General features: G+C 39.3%; 1 protein-coding gene across 6 annotated transcripts in view; it reads left to right on the forward strand.

Moving 5' to 3' along the window:
* inpp4b (inositol polyphosphate-4-phosphatase type II B) overlaps nt 1-20,495 on the forward strand; it is a 784,892-nt gene that overhangs the window by 335,456 nt on the left and 428,941 nt on the right. For all 6 annotated transcript variants that reach the window (XM_067993821.1, XM_067993786.1, XM_067993776.1 and 3 more), the window contains exons 4-6: nt 4,911-5,123; nt 6,553-6,597; nt 15,173-15,291. In XM_067993821.1, coding sequence (XP_067849922.1) covers nt 4,911-5,123; nt 6,553-6,597; nt 15,173-15,291 — 377 coding nt within the window. The remainder of the gene's footprint in view (nt 1-4,910; nt 5,124-6,552; nt 6,598-15,172; nt 15,292-20,495) is intronic.

The following is a 20,495-nucleotide window of genomic DNA, read 5'->3' on the forward strand; positions in this document are numbered from 1 at the left end:
TCGCTCTCTCCGCGCTGTTTATATCTCCGCTCTGGTCTCGCTCTCTCCCGCCGCTCACCGACTGAACTCTCGCTCTCTCCGCGCTGTTTTTATCCCCGCTCTGGTCTCGCTCTTTACCGCCGCTCACCGACTGGACTCTCGCTCTCTCTGCGCTGTTTTTATCCCCGCTCTGGTCTCGCTCTTTACCGCCGCTCACCGCTCTCAGGTCCACTACCGCTCTGCAGGAAAAGCAAGGCAAAGCAGCACCTCCTTCCCCCACTTTACCAAACTCCCACACGTACCGAACTCTCAGCACACTGTTGTCCTCACAGCTATATCAATACTGTTACTATAAAAGTAGGGCAGAGGGTGAGTGCTCTATGGCTAGTGGCTCATCTGATCCTATAAAGCTCAAGTCAGGAGTCACCACTGGTCTGGATGGGTGCAGCTGCAACAACACTATCCAAGACATAGCAGTTCCCTTGATCCGCACCCGTCACCGGAATCAATATTCACTATGGCTTCATATGTACTGTCTATAGGATGCATATCAGCAACTCGCCAAGCACACTTCAACAGCACCTCCCAACCCTTCGACTTCTATCATCAAGAAGGACAAGAGCAGCAAAACCTTAGGAACACCACCACTTCCAAATTCCCCTCCAAGTCACACACTATCCTGACTTGGACATATACTGCTGTTCCTTCATTGATGCTGGATCAATCTCTAGAGATTCCCTAATTAAATCCATTGTTAGAGCACCGCCACCACAAGAACCCCCTACCACCTCAGGGCAGCTAGGGCTACAAATGCCAGTGTTGCCACAGTGCAAACACAAATTAAAAAAACAAATACATTTATTTGAAATAATGTACTTCAGTGAAAATAATTGAGATGAGAAACATTCGTTGAGAACAGGCAGCCAGCATAATGTGTTGATCTAACAAGAGCTTTCCAACACAGAAAAAGGTCAGCACAAGACTGGGGACAACACTGCAGGTGATAATGGCTGCTGGCATTCCATGGCTCAAACTTGTCTACTATGGTGGAAGTACAACCAGCTTCCCGCTGTATTAATCTCCAGGAATTATAGTACAGGCTAAAAGAGAGAAAATGGGGGAGACAGGATGGCACACAATGTCCTACACTCTGGAATCAGCATTCAAATTCAGTGATAGGATGAAAGTCTCCTGTCCCTGCTGGATAAAGGTCTTCCATCTAAGAAGTTTGAGGCTCACCCCAGTTCCTATTAGCACAAAATACTTCAGCAGCATTAAACTGTGTATAATTCGGCACAAATTGTCTGCTCAGAGGTATTAAGAATGGTTAGTGCATAAGATGAAAATGTCATACTGATGTGGTAGGGAGTGCTCACCTGAGGTTGAAGCAGTGCACAGTTCTGGGGTGTTAATTTGTACCCAATCTGTGCTGTACTTGACCAAGGAGTAGTTATTACTGACTCTCTGGGTGCTTGCAGAGAAAAGAATTTCACTCCCCTAGCACCAACTGCTCTTATCTTGGTGAGTACAAAAACAAATCACCATTTTTAAAAAGAGAAAATGGGTAACAAACCACTAGCTTTGCTATCTCCCACCTCAGTTAAAACACATGGTCCTTTCTGAGTCCCACCAATGGTACATGCTGCTTCTGAAAAGCAAACGAAAATCAGGCTACTGGTGGTAACAACTCCTCTCCCAGTTACTGATGATGGGAAAATCATGCCCCTTTATTCTTTGGGGATGTAACCTTATTTCGCCCAGAAGTAACTATTTAAAATTGAATATTGGATCATTAAGCCAGGTCTGCATCATCCTTTTATGATTTTTTAGAAATGTAGATTCCACTTTTGATGTACACAACACGTATATGCCCTCTCAATGGAGGGTGTAGGGTAAAATGCTAGGGCCAGTACAAGAGATATATTTTATATATGTGAAGTAATTATATTCATTAGATTGAACCAACACCAAAATTTAAAATGGGGCCTGGTATTTTTGTCGGAAAAACCTTCTTAGGTGTGTGCTTTGTATTCTTTGCAGAGGCAAACTATGTTTGGGCCATGTAACTTAATACAAATACAGTTTATTCCCATCTCATAAAACATTATTTTACCATTTATCTTTGGTAATAGCATTCCAAGTTTTCTGCTTGGCAGCACTTCAGAGGCAGGACAATGTAAGTTCTAGATTGGTTTGACTAGACTAGGGGAGAGAACAAAACTGAATTCTGGAACAGGTTGACCCAAATCTGGTGATTTCAAGTCAGTTATTGAATTTTGCCCAGTTTTAGAATGGTATCCCCATTTGAGGAAGGAAATAAAACCCTCTCTGGTGAGCATGGCTATCTGCCATGCTAGTGTCTATGCTTGATGGCACGACAACCAAAATTTGAAAGAAAACTTAATTGTCTTGAGTAGGACACCAGATTTTGAGTTCCACGATAGTCTGCTTCCATAGTTTAGCAGGCCACTTTTTCTGGTGTTCTATTGGACTATTACAAGCATGTGCCTGGGTTTCCGATAGTGCTAGTGACTCACTCGGTGAGGGTAGAGGACATTCCATTCCTGGCAGTGCGTAGGAGGAGTATGTATCTGATTTCTTTAGTGATATTGTGTGTGTGTGGGGGTTGGTTGGAGGGGGGGTCTTTGGTGGTCCAGAAAATCTCATGTCATGGGACCCAAGATTTGGCTTTTTAAATAATCAAATATTAACAACACAGAAACAGTAAATCCGAATACACAAGTGATCATTCTTATTTTTGCAACTATTGATCAACATCACAAGCAATCTTTTAGGTTTTTGAGCCAATTTTACCTGTATTTTTGTGATGCTATATACATAAGTGGTGTAGTATTGCTGTTGCATTTCCACCTACACATTTTTTAAAATTGCATTGAAATAAGGAGGCTTAAAAAAGATATATAGGTATTAGATAACCTTGACCGTACAGGCCTCTGGACTTACCTGCTATTCTACCATGACACAGTGGGATCAAAATACCTTTGCTGGCAATCACATTAAACATTGATTTTAAAAATTGAATTCCCAAGTTAGCAACTGCACAGAAAGAGACATTTTGTCATGTTTCCACCAATCCTTGTGAATGAATAAATCATGCACCTTCTCCTCAATCAGTTCTTATCCACGTGTCAGGTGAAGCTAGACTTAAACATGATCCAAATCAACGAACACATGAATAAACATCACTGAAGAAACTGGGAAGCTTAGTGTCCTCTCACCTTTGGGGCCTGAGTTTGATCGAATGAAACACTCTGTTGGCTCTTAAAGGTCCAATTGCAAGTAAGTTTCAGGCAATCTCAACCAGTTCTTAAAAAAAGGAAATTGGCCCACAACACAGAGCTGATTTTAATTTGCTACTAAACTGGCTATCTTGTTCAGAGAAGTCCGAAGGATGGGTGGTTTGATGAAAAGAAAAATGGAGACCACCTTCTCTCCATATCCCTCGACTCCATCTCTTTTCAGAAATGCATCTAATTGAAATTGTTCATTGTGTGCCATTCTCCAGCACTGATATCTTAATCAGCACAAAAAATATAAATGCAAAATGCAACGGAATTGTTTGAATGCATACTTATGCAATAAATGGAAAAAGTGTAAAATAATGTAGATTTAAGGTATTTGGTGTAATTCCCATTGAAACTTTGAAATTTTCCATTCATTCTTGACACTCTAAATGGTACTTTAAAAAAAATTCTTTGAGTAGCGCCTACATAGTCAAAGATAGTCATAGACACAATAGTGAACTCCTTGGGGATCATTTTAACCTAACCTGCCTGGCGGGAAACTGACAGGATTGGATAGGCTGCCCGTCTTACATCCCCCTCCCCCCACCCCCATGGAAAGTAATATCGGGCAAGGTGTAAAACAGAGGACCATCTGATCCCATCAGTTTCACGCTGGACAGATTAGATTAAAATTACCCCCATCGTGTCTGTCACTGAGTAAAACGGTGACCTGTATAAGGGAATGGCACACTTTGTATTATTGTTAAATGAGCACGTTGTCTAACCCACAAAGGTATATTGCTGTAGATTTTCATTTTACAAAGGACTACAGATCTAGGAATTATTGGCTGAGTTTGGGATTGGAGTTTCCTCACCAACAGCGTTGTTTGGGACTTATTCCAGACTGTATTGATCTGCAGGTGCTGACTTGATAGGTCACGCTAAGTGTCACAATGACTTTGTACAAATCCAGCAGTGACTGAGCTACCAGACCCCGAATTCCTAGTGGCTTTTGCATCTTCTGAAACAAAATTAGCAATTGTCTTTGTGTTCGTTTATTTGGAGGCTTAGGCATGGGAAGGGAGGTAAGACAGCATGAGTTAAATACCTGTCTTACCATTAATCAAATGTGATTCCTGTTCTGTCGATCCTTCAGGTTGCAAAAATGTCTAACTCCCCATACAACCTGTTGGCTTTTCATAGAAGTCATGTCATGCCATATTATCACCAGAAACTGATAAGTAACACTCTGGTAAGAACGGAAGGTAAACCAAGCGTAAAGGACAGCTTTTATAGCTGAGATGATGAGCACATTCACCTTAGTAAATCCCAATGGGCTTTCTGCCAGAATTCTGTCTAGGACTGTTGCTGAGTGCATTGGATTCGAAGAAAATGGACATTACTGATTTCAGCTGAACAGAAGCTGCTGGTGCAGAGTCCTTTTTCTTGACAATTCTGCCACCTAGTTTTGTATTGTATTAATTGCTTTAGGAACTGCTATGCCGCTGTGAGAAAGTGTACTGAATGTAAAAACGGCAGAGGTAGCTTTCAGAGGTGTATTAGATATTTGAAATGCTGACAGGGAAGATGGATGGCTAATGGTGCACACTGTATACTGCATCAATCCTGTCACTTTTTTGTGAAAATTGTGATTACTGAAGGTGTTAAATGATTTTCTGAGTGCAGCATTTCAGAGTGGAGAGCCAGACATTTATCTTGAAGCCGTCTCAAAGTCAGACTGTGGAGACTGGATTGCAGCACTCCGAGAAGCAAACTCTGAACGTTTGCAAAGGAGAATTGCACACCTTCAGCAACTCATCATGGAAATCAAAGGGAACACAAGCCCAGATGGGACCCATCAGATTCTCCCTCTACTAGAGATACAATCTCCACTGATAAGTAAGATTTACATTGCATGAAACTCTTTTGTGATTAAAAATAATTTAAACCATCTGAAGACCTTAAAGCTGCATTTATAGTTTGATTAATAATCTGATTAAAATTAAATTGATAATTGCTATACTGCATGTATGCATCAAGATTGTTTTTGATTAAATGGAGTAAGTCATAAACCAAGTATGTGTAAAATTATTTTTGTTTGTTTAAAAAAAATTGTGAAAGATGAAGTTTGGCCCACAATACTTGAATTGTACAAATGGTATGAGCATGCTATCCATCACTGTATCACAATAATAGTTGACTATAGCATATTTTTTTAAAGTGTAACTTGTTTCAGCTGTAACATCAGCTGAAAACATTGCTAAGAAATTAGGACAATTTAATTAAGTGTCTATTTTAAAATAATTAATCCCCTAATTGCTGCCTAATGTTAACATTGAAAAAAAGCCTGTAGCCCTTAATAATAAGTTGTTATATTTGAAGTTTATTCCAGTTTATGATTGGGTTGAGTTATATTTTGTGGTATTTTGTTCAAAAATAGTTACAGGTTTACATTGCAATAAGGGTTTTGTTGCATCGACATAACTTTTTCTGGTAGTATAAATTCCAATATAACAATTTGTTTTGAAGTGACAGGCACAACTTGTCTTTCTCTCGGCCTACTCTTCTGGATGAGTGCCACCTTGGAGAGGTGCATCTCTGTGTTCCCATCTCTGTTCCTTGATTCTGGTTTTGTAATAGCCTGTGGTGTGAGGACAGAAACGATGGGCTCACTGTTGTATTTGTCACTATTGACAGAGCATGTGGTCTGGTGATACCCATTAAAGTAAGGTGTGCAGCTCTAAAATTGCAACATCATTTTACATTACTTTAATATTTTTTTAAACAAAATACGCTATTTAGAGTGATACATGAAAGAATAGAAAAATTGATTTTTTAAAAAATTAAGGATAGCTGTTTTTCTGTCTTAACATTGCTTTAGAATTTGTTTTGCTCTAGCATTCGACTGTGTCCCCCTCTCCATAAAGATGACTAAGCAAAAAGAGGAGGTGGTGGTAAGAGGGAATCATATTTATGTTTGGAATACTTTTGCAAGCAATATACAAACTAAAGGATTTTCTGTTTTTGCCATGAAGGGCTTTTCCATCACAGGAGATGTATACGATATGTGTCCCTCCTGCCCTCCCCATTGATTTCCTGTCAGAAATTAGAAAAAATGATTGCCTGCTTACTGCAGCTTTTTTTTTAGTGAAAGTAGGAAATGTTTGGTGAAGATAGGAAGAAACCATTGATGCATAGAGACAACAAGGATTTCACAATATGCTGTATGCATTTATCTCATATGGAGTAGGAGCTTAAGGTTTTTTTAACTGTGAACAAAAAACAAGTACTTGATTAACAAGTTCTCTTTATTCCCATTGATCTACAGATATTGGCAAAGTTCCATTTGAACCCAAGCTGGAATTCAGTCTTGGTAAGATCAGAAACAAAATTCACTCAATGTCACAACCACACATACCATTTCTAAAGCATAAATAATATTGTATGTGATGTGTTAAAATCTGTCTTCAATTTTTATTGAATGATTTCACAAAATCTCTCAAATAAACTCTGTGCAATGGTGTATTATTAATCTGAAGTTTGTAACCCAACAATTTCAATAATGGACCAGTTACAACATGCTTGATGTTGTTTTCATCTAGCATGTCTTGGCAAGTGTCACAATATGAGACATGATTGCTGTATTTGCAAGAAGTAATAGCTTACCAGGCAAAATATTCTGTGCATTTGTGAGATATTCAGTTATTAGATCAGTAATGCCTAACACCTCTGACCTCTGGAGGTATTGCATATCTTCCTTCAGATATTGAAATAACATATGGTGCATTTGTTTACATATGTCATAATGGTCATATCACTTCCAAATGTAATGCATTGTGTTGAGCACTTGGATATGTTTTTGATATGAAAGGTGCTATATAAATGCATTTTATTTTATCCTGTTTAATTTATGTATATGAAGATCTTTTTCATTTAAATTAATTAATTAGTGTAATGTGTGCATAATACTTTAGTTAATAGAATCTCGGTTGCATGGCTTAAAAAAAGACTAATTTCCTGAATGTAAAATTAATATCAGTGAAGACCAAGAGCTACTCATATCTTCAGTGCTTTAATAGTCAGTCATTGGGGTAGAAATTAGCCCTCGTGCACGTTTTCTGGGAGGAAATGGGGGTAAAAAGGACCAATTACAGGGCTCAATGTCCTGTGCCTGATCTGCACCCGCATTATGGATGCTGTCATATAGGTAAAGGCGTACTGGGCAGCCACCTAAAACAGGCCCCTTACAATCCTGAATAATTTAAAAAGTGCTTCAAGCACACGGGGCTCAGCTTCTGACTCTTATGTTTTACACCCATGTACTTGGTATTGTGTTACAGTTCATTATACAGTGCTTGAACGCTGAAATGTGCCTCTGTTGCAAAGAGGTATAGCTGTAATGAGCGTATTAATAAAATGTTTTAAGAAGAAGCTACTTGTATGATTTCAAAGCATTTTTTAAGATGGAGTGGCCCACTGCAGATGATGACTGGCATCTAGCCTTGTAAGAGTGCTGTTAAATAGCTGCAGCTATGATAGAAACAGCTTCTTCTGTTAATCCAGCTGCTTCTAAAGCTATCGCATCCCCTGTCCATTAAAAGTCTAGCAGCTAGCTGCTGTCTTTTCATCTTATTAGTACAATGCAGTTATTTCTGTACGTCAGGCACAGCACTGCAGACTTCCATAGCATTTAACTGGCTGCTGAATAATACAGGCTGCTATTCGCTATGGTGCTTTGTGACCCTTTGCATTGAAAGGTAATTTTTTAATGTCTCTGCACCATTATCACTACAACCATTAGGAACAGCATTTCAATATTCATGATGTTATTCCAGTGTTGTATGGTATACCAACCACCTGCTGTAAGCAGCAGCAGTAGTGGCCACCCCTAATAAGGATAAATGTTTTAGTGGAGGCAGGAGGAGATAATACTGAAGAGATAATACTGAAGAGAATATTGCTTTCTGAAAGAAAAATTTCTTGCTCAGCTCAACAGCAAATGGGTTCTCTACTATTGCCGACCTGTGTGGTACTGTAACTCCACCACTGTTACTTAACAGGATTAATACTTCAGGGCTAACTTCCTTCTTATGCAGTGTTCTATATTTTTTTCTGAAGAAATAAAAATGATAAATTATAAAGCTGCTGAAATGTGGCATCAGCGAATTTTCCCTTGCCAATAGATTTTATTTTATTCCAATTTTCCCCTCTCCGCCCACACCAGACATTTCCCAGAGTAAAACACCTGTGCTGGCACCGAGAAAGAACATAGAGTTAACAATGTTATTTGAGCTGACATAATGCCAGTTATGGAAAACCTTTGTGCTGGTACAAAAAGAGATTTCATCGCTGCTGTAACTAGTAACATAAAAGTGAGGTGAATGCAAGGAACTTTGGCTCCTTATCAGTTGATTCTATTTTTTATAGTTCCAAAGGGAGGTGGGTGGTAAGGTGAGTGCAATTTTCATTTGTTAGTATCAACCTTTTTGTATAATTTCTGTCCCCAATCCCATTGAAATGTTTTAATGATACTGAAAAGAGTTTGTATAGGATATGGCTAAAATGCCAGCCATTTTGATCATCAAGCACAATTTGTGTGCTGCTTCACCTAATTACGAGCAAACATAAAGAAATGAAGACTGGTTGTAAATTTGTAACTTATCTCTTGTGATGAAAAAATGCACGTGACCTGAATTAAAATGTATCCATGCACAATCTTGACTGGTAGCAAAATACAAATTAAAATGCAGGGGGAAAAAAGTTAATGACTTTATTGCTATTTTAATATTGGCAGCAGAAAGCTTAAGTAATCAAAACAGCCACTGGTAATATGAACCATAATCATCCTTTTAGTGGAAAATATGGTCAATAAGTCTACAGCTGTCATTTAAATTGGTTCCACTCAGATGTTTGCTACTGTCCCAGAAGCATATTAGGTTTCGACATATCCTCTCCTATGCATTATAAAGCACACATTAAATAAGTCACTTGCGAAGCTATGTTTATAACCACACTGCTTTTCCTTCTTTTAGACATGAAGTTTTTAACTTGGCTCCAGTTTTCTTTAGTGCAGTTCCTCACTGAATTTGAAGAGTACTCCGATGCAAGTTCACTTGATAAACTATTATTTTTAGTATTGAATACCATAGAATTTGGCATTGTTTGGCCACTAGGGATGAGTGAATTGACTTCTGTAGTTTGGATATTGATCTAAGCCAAGAAAAAAACCCATTCAAATCAGACCTAAACTGATTTAAATTTACTATTCCCTCATCAGTAATATAAATGAAAAATTGATTCATTTTCAAGTTTGATTGATCACACTTCTTACTTACTATTAAAGTTCTTTTCCTTTGTAAACCAAAATACTTTTTCTCCAGTTGTCCCTACTCATTGCAGTTCTCCATCAGTGAGGAAGGGGTGGGGAATCCAAAGCAAAGATGTTCCCTGGACTGCTTTAAATGACATGGGGAATATAGTTCTCGCTTATGAGACGAGCCTGAAACATAGTATCGAAAAATATCTAGAGTAAATAAACCCCACAAATGTAACAAAGATATCCTGACTGAAGAAGTGACAGAAGCCATTGTCTTTAGTTCCCGCCACAAACACCGTTTCCTAGCCATCGACTCCACCCTGCTCCCTAGCCACTGTCTGAGGCTGACCCAGACTGTTCGCAACCATGGCATCCTATTTAACCCTGAGCTGAGCTTCTGAGCCCATATCCTCTCCATCACCAAGAGCGGTCTACTTCCACCACTAACATTGCCTGTCTCCACCCCTGCCTCAGCTCATCCGCTGCTGAAACCCTCATCCATGCCTTGTTACCTCTAGACTCGACTATTCCAATGATCTTCTAGCTGGCCACCCATCTTTCACCCTCCGTAAACTTGAGCTCATCCAAAACTCTGCTGCCCGTATCCTAAATCGCTCCAAGTTCCATTCTCCCATCACCCCTGTGCTCACTGACCTACAGTGGCTCCTGGTCCGACAATGCCTCGATTTTAAAATTCTCATTCTCATTTTCAAATCCCTCCATGGCCTCGCCTCTCCCTATCTTTATAACCTCCTCCAGCCGTATCACCCTCCGAGATCACTGCGCTCCTCCAATTCTGGCCTCTTGCGCATCCCCAATTTTCTTTGCTCCACCATTGGTGGCCGTGCCTTCATCTGCCTAGGCCCTAAGCTTTGGAATTCCCTCCCTAAACCTCTCTGCCTCTCTACCTCCCTCTCCTCCTTTAAGAAGCTCCTTAAAACCTTCCTCTTTGACCGTGCGTTTGATCACCTGTCCTAATATTTCCTTATGTGGTTCGATGTCATATTTTGTTTGATTGCTCCTGGGAAGCGCCTTGGGACGTTTTACTACATTTAAGGTGCTGCATAAATGCAAGTTGTTGTTGTTGTCTGTTTCAAATTATGGCTTAATGGGCGAATGCATTGCATTGTACATAGACCTGGAAGTTTCCAGGTTTGATCCCCATTCTGTACCAGGGGATTGGGGATACGCAATAGGGGTATGACAGTTAGCCTCAGTGAAAGTGAGCTGAGGAGCGAGAAACTAGCTAGGATTCCTGCTTCTGATTGCTACCCAGTGATTCCTGCTGTAAGGTGTGCATATCTGTCTGTTGACAGAATCTGGCTTAGTTGTGATGCTTCCCATAATTTAGTAGCTTGCCACCACTCTTGGTCTGGACTTACACATGCAAATTGACTATTTTGAGTGAGATTCCAGAGCAGGAGTTAAAGTGTGCTAGGACAGTCAGGCTGCTATTCTGGTTCTTGTGTCACGAGGCACTTATAGCACCAGTTCTTGATATTTCTCATTCGGTTTGCAAAGTTGCCCTTTTTTCGTTAGTTTTTCGATCTTGAGAGATTAGGCAAAGCCTTTTGTGTGCTTGCTTCATTCCTGATTCTTCTGATTTAATATCATAAAGTGATAGTTTTTTCAGCACGAAAGGAGGCCATTTGATCCATCGTGCCTGTGCCGGCTCTTTGATAGAGTTATCCAATTAGTCCCAGTCCCCTGCTCCCACTCCCCATAGTCCTGCAAATTTTTTCTCTTCAAGTATTTATCCAATTCCTTTTTGAAAGTTACTATTGAATCTGCTTCCTCCACCCTTTCAGGCAATGCATTCCAGATCGTTACAACTTGCTGCGTAAGAAAAGGTTTCCTCATATTGCCTCTGGTTCTTTTGCCAATCACTGTAAATCTGTGTCCTCTGGTTACAGACCTTTCTGCCACTGGAAACAGTTTCTCTTTATTTATTCTATCAAAACCTTTCATGATTTTGAACACCTCTATCAAATCTCCCCTTAACCTACTCTGCTCCAAGGAGAACAGCCCCTGTTTCTCCAGTCTCCTCACATAACTGAAGTCCCTCGTCCCTGGTACCATTCTAGTAAATCTCTTCTGTACCCTCTCTAAGGCCTTGACATTCTTCCTAAAGTATGGTGCCCAGAATTGAACACAATACTCCATCTGAAGCCTAAGCAGTGTTTTAAAAAGGTTTAGCATAACTTACTTGCTTTTGTACTCTATGCCTCTATTGATAAAGCCAAGGATCCCATATACTTTTTTTAACAGCCTTCTCCAGCATTTACTGCCAAGGTTTTTACTGCCAAGGCTTTTACTATCAATCGTGGCTTTCTAAAGGGAATTGGATAAGTACTTGAAGGGAAAACATTTTCAAGGCTACGGGGATAGGGTGGGGTAGTGGGACTAGCTTGATTGCTCTTGCAGCGAGCTGGCACGGGCTCGATGGGCTGAATGGCTTTCTTCTGTGTTGTAACCATTCTATGATTCTAAGAGTTCCCAGGCCATTGATTCCTGTACTGGTGCATTTTTTTCAAATGTTTTTTGGGTTTTTCCCTGTTCCCACCTATCTTGCTGCCAAATACTCACAGCTTGCCATAGAACTCGCCCATCTTGTTACCCTGCTATCCTCGTTGCCACCAAACCTTCTCATCGATTGCAGTTTTAGCCACCTAATCAATCTTGTTGTCACTCTTGCCAGCCTTGCTGCTGCTTCTGCCAGTTTTGTTGCTAAATAAATATATCCCAGAAAAGAAAATCTTCCTGGGTTAAGGTTAAATTTGGGGTTAAAGTTAGAGTTGGGTTTGAATTTAGGGTTAGGATTGGCTTAGACTTGAGATTGGTCTTAGAGTTAGGATTCGGTGTAGGGTGACTTTATTTCAGTTGAAGAATAATAAAGAAAAGTAAGAACTTGCATTTATATAGTGCCTTTCACAATCTCAGGACGTCTTTACAGCCAGTGAAGTACTTTTGAAGTGTAGTTACTGTTGTAATATAGGGAAACGCAGTGGCTAATTTGCGCACAGCAAGGTCCCTCAAACAGCAATGAGATAAATGACCAGATAATCAGTTTTTGTTTAGTTATATTGGTTGAGGGATAAATATTGGCCTGGACACCCTGCTCTTCTTTGAATAGTGCCATGGGATCTTTTTTGTTCACCTGACAGATCAGATAGGGCCTCGGTTTAACATCTCATTGGAAAGACAGCACCTCCCAACAGTGCAGCACTCCCTCAGTGTCAGCCAAGGTTATCTGCTCAAGTCTCTGAAGTGGGGCTTGAACCCATGACCTTCTGACTCAGATAAGAGTGCTAACACTGAGCCAAGGCTGACACAATAGTATTGATTTCAACAAGGAAGTCTCAGACTAGATGAATTTGCTAGAGCGAGAGGAACATTTACTACAGACGCCAAAATATTTTATGAAACCAGCCTTGCTACTTTTGCTGCTCTTCCCCACTGCTGGCCATGCTGGTGCTGCTCACTCGGTCAAAAGTTGCCAGGGTAAAATGAATGTTATGGGTGAGGCCCACTGACACAGTGGCAGGGTTGAAAGTACACAACTGGTGGTGGGGTAAGTATCTCTTCTTAACAAAAATGAAGTACTTTTGTCCAAGATTCAGCTTGGTATTGCTAAATCTCAGCAGGCTTCTGTTGCCCTTGGAACCTCATCCCAGAAAGAGGTAATGCTTTTTGGGGTGGGAGGAAAAGAAAATGAGTGAGCTTATTTCCTCACTAATGAAATCATCATTTCTTATTCTAATAAAAATAGGGAACTTGATAATACTTCACTTTTCTGATTAACGTGAGTCTTCCCTAAGGGTGAAAGGGATCAATAAAATTTACTGTAAATAGCTTCTATTTAAGACAAGATGATTTTTCATTAACTGCCCTTAAAAGATAGTTGCATTTGTGATATGTTAAGTAAATCTTGGGTACAAATTAACAAAAAATACAGGCCTTCCAGGTACCATATAAAGGCAAAATGTGGCATTTAATTTGTCATGAATACTTGTCATGAGGTACGGTAGTGTAATTGTTATGTTACTGGTCTAGTAACCCAGAGGCCTGGACTAATAATCCAGAGAAAGTGAGTTCAAATCCCACTACAGCAATTTGCAAATTTGAATTCAGTTGGTTGCCATGAAGTTGTTGGATTGTGTTGTAAAAACCCAACTACTTCACTAAGGGCATTTAGGGACACCCTGTTCTGGTCTATGTGGGACACCAGTCCAATGTGATTGACTCTTAAATGACCTCTGAAATGGCTTACCAAGCCTCTCAGTTGTATCAAGCAGATACAAAGAATAACTTGCAGAGGTTCAAGAAGGAGGCCACCATCACCATCGTCTCAGGGCAATAAATGCCAGCCTTGCCAGCGGCACGCACATCCTGAGAATGAATTTCTTTTTAAATGTAATTGATCCACCTATTTTCCATATGGACAAACCTGCCACAAAACAAAAACAAAAATTCCACTGCACTGAAGTTTTTCCTTAAATGAAAACGGGAATTACAGTTTCAATAATGAAAAAGGCTAAATTTATTACAAAACTTCATGTTTTAAAAAAAATCACATCCTTGTTATTGCCCAGTAAACTAAGGGGAAGAGGATGGCGATAATGAGGAGTAAGTTTTAGGGTGGGGGTGCTGGAAGAATCATTATAGATGAAATGTTAGTGATACCAGCCTACGGGAATGTTGCTAAATGTCTGCAATTTTTTAATATTGTCACATAGGTTTTAATAAACATTTTGGATATTATCAGTAAGCAATGTTTCTGCTTTGAAATCCTTTACGTTCCCCTCTCCAGATATCACATTTCACTGATATGTGTTTGATTACTGTGCAATGTTATTTTAACAGTGCTCCTGGAGAATTCTGTTTAAAGTACACTGCAGCACAGATTTCATTTCCTGAACTACATTCCTTCTGGCAAATGCATTAAGCAGATTGATCTGCACAGGCTTGTAACCAGCCGAGTCTTTTTTCCAAAATGTTTCCTGTCTCATTAACTTACTTATAAATTAGCAAAGCTCTTGTTTCTGTGAATCATTTTTTAAAAATACACTATGCATAGCCCTTTGGGACTTGTGAATGATTTTATTCTACTGTTTGTTAATGACCAGTTGTAGAATCATTCTTGTATGTGTATCAACACTGAGTGAAAGGCAGTGTGGTACTAAAGACAAGCAGGGTTTCTGTATGGAGATACTATTCAATTCTGTTGAAAGCTTGTGTTTTTTGTTGCTGGTTTAAAATGATAGTAGGTGCTGTGGGTAACAGATGGTGAAGTGAGTTATTTCCTGATAAAATGTGGGTAGTGAATTGACACAATGATACACTGTGTGTGTGCATGCACAGATCCGAAAAACTGAAGAACATTTGGCAATAAAACACTGGCAGGAAATCAAATAGAGGATGGTATAATTTATGGAAAAGTCTCCAAACACGCTTTGACATGTGACTTCCTTCAATAAGGTTTGCTTCCAAGGACTTCCTTTAGTTGGAAAGTTCCTTTCTACTAACAGAGTGCTCTGCCGGGGCTAAATCTAGTCTGTCCTGTGGTGAGGCTTTTTCCCCAATTTTCTTTCAGAAAGTCCAGCTTACAATTCTTTTCTGCATTTTGTACCAGCATGCAGGGAACTGGTGGCTACAGCTCGTGATCGGAAACCAAATTCCTTTGTGCAGATCACTGTCATAAATCCTACACAGCAGAGCCTGACCAGATACTCTAATACTGAAACAGTGGAGGTAAGTGTGTCATTGGTACTCTTGTATGTACTTAATTTCAGTTGCCTTTTGTATATGGATTTCCTTAAATCTGTCTTAAAACATTAAGGAAGTTAGTGAAAAGAATGACCACACTTCCACCCCAGAAAAGAAGGGAATAAAGCTGGAATCTGGAGCTGAAACCTAACCGTTTAGCAATAAACAGTTCAAAACTTTGTGTAAACAAAGCTCCTAAGCTCTCAGCAAACGGTATTGCAGTTTTGTTGTAACTGTAAATCATGTCTCTGGAAGCCTTGGCTGATTACCTTTTTAATAGCTAAATTCATATTTTTAATTTTATCACTGATGATACTGGAAGGATTGTGACCTACCGATTTTGGATACTGAAACTTCAGGCATTTTTTCACTGAAAAGGTGCAGTTGACATCAGGCACATAATACTCCTACCACTGATAGCATTCTTTAATGTAAATGATACAGCCTTCTGACACCTGATGGAAATAGAGGTCCACGTTTTTTGTGGGTTTTATGTGCTGCTGTCTGATTCAGTTTCCCCTGGATCTGCATGCTAAGTGCGCAGGGCCGATTCTGCGAATCTACTTGCATGATGTGCTATTGTGTGATGATGTGTTGATTTCCAGGCTTGCCCAAGTGTACATCATGCCTCATGACCTTACCATGTCACGATGTTTGTGCACACACAGACATGAGAATTGTCGATATGTACAATGTGTGCATATTTGCATTTATAAATCAGTATCCGCTCGCCTTACAATAAGAGCAGTGGCAGATTGCTAAAGAAATAAGGGTGAGTGATATGCAAAGGTTGCAGGCCCCTTGACTAAGTGCTGCATTCACCAGACTCAAAGAATAACATTTAAAGGCATTCTTTTATGCTTTCTCAAAGAATGCAAATACAGAGCAAAAAGTAGAATGATGCATGTAATTTCTCAAAGTTTTGGATGGCATTAAAGGAAAGGTTATTTATTTTTCTAACAGATTACCCCAAATAGAAACAAACTAAGCAGCTTATAGCTGTACAACTGTTAAAATTCTTAAAAGGAGATTTTTTTTTTAAAGCGTGAAAAAATTTTCCCCAAAACACAAAAATGACAACTGCTGTGTTCTGTTAAGTCATAGAGAAAACGACAGGTGCTGAAGATGCTTCTTCTGATCACTCAGCTCCCTGTAGACTGCAGATCCAGCTGCTGCCAGCGAAACCTTTGGTCACTTTGAGACTGACTTCATATTTCAAACCACTCACTGTTCTCTTTGGATCCAGCATTTCACTGCAAGATGTCAGTTTTGATTTCACTGATTTAGCAGATGATTGAAATGCAGCAGGCTAATTTCCTTTGAAGAAGGTGACCCATTTTGCTCAATGAAACTAGAGATCTCCATTTCTGATTTTCCGGATTCCTGTGATAGGAAATGTTGCACTTTCTGCAGGAACCAGTGGAGGAAGTGCAGTGATGGATCAAAAGGTTGAAGTTTCTTGGTAGGAACTTCAGTGTTTACAGAAATTCCCAGGCTGTATAAACTGGTACAAATTATATCCTTTTTTAAAAAAATAAAGTATTATTCAAACATACTACATGAATTATCTTCAGGCTGTTCAAGTAAGTGATCTTGAAGTAAGTGTGACGTGAAATAAACTTAGATTTTTCTTTTTATATTCATCCTTCAGTTTTCTCTCCTGAAGGTGCTGACTTGTGCTGGGGTAGAGTTCTGTGGACAATGACACCCTTCCAGAACAGAACTCAAGTAATCATTCTTTATGTGGGATCCCAGATTGTTAAGTGTCAGCAGGCTTCTTAACTGTGGCAGGCATTACAGCAAGCCCTTTCCTCATCCAGCAGCAGTCACTATATAAGAAAGAAAGAATTGCATCTATATAGTGTCTTTCACATTCCAAAGCGTTTTACAGCCAATGAAGTTCTTTTGAAGTGTAGTCACTGTTGCAATGTAAGAAACGCGACAGCCAATTTGCGCGCAGCAAGATTCCACAAACAGCAATATGATAATGACAAATAATAAAATAGGGATAAGAAGCAGGATCAATGGTTGATTTTTGCCATCTTTAACTCAGGGATACTGAGGCCAATTAAATACTCCGACTGCCATCATTGGTGAGATCAGCTAACTCAAAATAGATCTAACTTGTGACCTTCCTGGCCTGCACGGCGCAGTTCAATAGTAGACATTTTCCAACTGAGTCATTGGGGGAGATTTCACAAAATTAAAGATTTTGGAATTACTTAGCCTTTTCTCTTGTCTGTATTTAGGCTTTAAATGAAATTGTTCATCATTTTGTGAATTTTGCACAAAATTTTCTTTTATTATAAACCAATGCTAGTTCAGTGAAAAAAATCTTATATACAGAGGAAAGTATACTCCATCGCTTTTACTGTTTACACTGGAATTTTGTTAAATGTCATGTTATCTTTGTTCCAATGATTTTGGCATTTGCAAATTATTCTAAGGTGTAAAATAAACTCTTCTTGAAGCATGTTAAAGCCAGATATAACAATGTATTCACTATGTAAATGACTGTCTCAGCATCCAGAGATAAAAGACGGAGCGTTTTTATCATGTTAATCAAAGATGGGGGAGATGTACCTTACTATGTATTTACATTACCAGTTTGCAATCAATGGGTGTTTTGCCATTGCTGGCAAAGTGGCAATGTGAATGAAGCAGCATTGCTGCCACTTGGGACTGTGCACATCAACAAATTAGGTTATTTAGCTGGTTCCCTAGTTTCAGCACTGCCCCTGACAACATTGTTAACAAAGGGGGAATTCTTGGTGAAGGTAACCATTGACTGGCTGAGTAGCTGAAGTGTTCCTACTTGTTTTGTACAGGCCAGTGAAGTGTTTTTTTGAGTAGTGTACTACCACTTGTGAACAGTGTCTTTAAAACAACTACTTACAATTTTGAAGTATCTGCCTGGATAGTTTCTACAGTGCCGGGATCAGGAGTGTGTACTGCAGAACTGCTTCAGGAAGTAGTTCTGCAATATAAATGCTCTCCTGGTCATCCTCCCATCTTCGACCCTCCATAAACTGCAGCTCATCCAAAATTCTACCGCCCGTATCCTAATTCGCACCAAGTCCCGATCACCCATCACCCCTGTGCTCGCTGACCTACTTTGGTTCCTTTGTCCCACCATTGGTGGCCTTGCCTTCAGCTGCTTAGGCCCTAAGCTATGGAATTTCCTCCCTAGACCTCTCCGCCTCTCTACTTCTCTCTTCCGTTAAAATTCTCCTAAAAACCTACCTCTTTCCTAATATCTCCTTATGTGGCTCGGTGTCATATTTTGTCTGTAACACTCCTGTGTAGCACTTTAGGATGTTCTACTACATTAAAGGCACTACATAAATGCAAGTAGTTTTTGCTTAGATCAATCTTGCTGTTGACTGAGAGGAAACGGTTAATAACTTAGTAACTGCCCAGCTGGCCTTTCCCCATCATATTCCTCTCGGGGCAATATTCAACTTTGAATCATGCCCAAAGAAGATGCACAGGTCAGTGGAGTGAATACTCCTGCCAGTTACTACTGATCTTATATTGACATATTCCCAAGTTTTCATGTATCCATACCAATTAAAGAATTCTTTCAATTAAATATTCTATAAAGATTCCAAAACTTGACAGCATTTGTAAATATCGATAACTTCAAAACATATTCAAAATAATAAATTCCCATTGAAAAGTTTTTATTAACTTTGTACCCCATCCTCTGTGCTATCACTGTGTCTTTTATTTTATTCTTCGTTTGTGCTTTAGTGTTTAAAAAGAGTTATAGGTTTTGTACCAAACTCATTCCCACTGCTAGGATACATTAATGGCCCAACTGTTTAACTGTAATAGCTGCCAAGATTCAAGATTCAATTTCTGGCACTAGTTTTTTGACTTGTTGCCACAGTTTTTCTTCTAAATTTTAAAAATGTTTCTTTTTTGGACTGTTTCTTATAATAAAAAAAACAGTAAGCATTGTCCCTGCTCATCCCGTTATTTTTTTAATAAAGGGGCAGCCAAAAATCTAAATTACTGTAAACACTGGCCCTTTTATTGTCTCTTTTCTGACTGTTTAAGTAAAAAAACACAAAACAGAAAACCTGTATTCCAGCTGCTTGGCTAGCTCGAGAAAATTAACAAAAAAAGATTGAAGGGGCAAAAGAGAGGAGTCTCGGAGCAGCATGGTGTTGTGTTGCTTTGATGATCCTACATGCTGTGCCATGGTATGGTAAGACAAAGGTTCCCTATGTGGCAGATATATGATCTGAGCTTAAGAAATAGCCACTAGGCAGGGGCCAAAGAGAGAAAAAAAAATGTGGGTTGTAGCAGCCGCTCATTAAGGTGGACAGTGTAACTTGCTGTCAGGCTTCTGGTGTTGACCAGTGAAGACTGGGATATCCAAAATGAGGGGTGTAAAGTTTTATTCGAAATAGAAAAGTGAAATAAATATAAGCCTTGGCCATATCACTGCCACAGAGATTATAATCATTTTGTGAAACTTCAACATGTCATCTTAAAATGAAATCACCCTTAGGCTTGCTAAAAATAATAATGCACTAAAATAATTCACAGTACTGGGACACTCAATTTATATTTTATATCCCATGAATGGGCTGACAGGATAGCTTATTTTCAGTGATGTGAAGTATAGTCATTGCCGTGAGTTGGATAGAAATTGTGTCCCATGGCTAGCAGTCAAATATTCTGTTTGTACCATGTATTAGCTAAAAAAAACTCAAACTGAAATTAGAAACATTAGACGCCGCTGTGTTAATTAAGATGTGAAGTATATTACTGTATGGATTGCAGACTGTTTCCACCGATGTCCATGTGAGAAGTTTTCTCTCAATTCTATTTTCCCTCCTCAATTTTAATACAATCTCCATGAAATAGAAAAAAAATCCTCCATGAAATATGAAGAACATTTCATAGACATGACCTTGTTATGTGTAGTACAAGTGCTGATTTCAGATATGTGTTTGGTGGTTCCATATGAATAACATGAATGATAGAAGGTTACACAGATGAAGAGATAACTATTTAAAGCAGACATCAAAGGAAGGCCATTTTCACAAATGTATTAATTATACAAACATATTACCAGGGAGATGGGTTGGTAGCGGGGGGTTGACTGAGCGCGTGGGAAACCTGCCCAGTAAAATTGGTGGGTTCCCCACGCGATCATGGGTAAATTGAAGCCATTT

Source organism: Heptranchias perlo, chromosome 1, assembly GCF_035084215.1.
Source record: "Heptranchias perlo isolate sHepPer1 chromosome 1, sHepPer1.hap1, whole genome shotgun sequence".
Lineage (NCBI taxonomy): Eukaryota > Metazoa > Chordata > Chondrichthyes > Hexanchiformes > Hexanchidae > Heptranchias > Heptranchias perlo.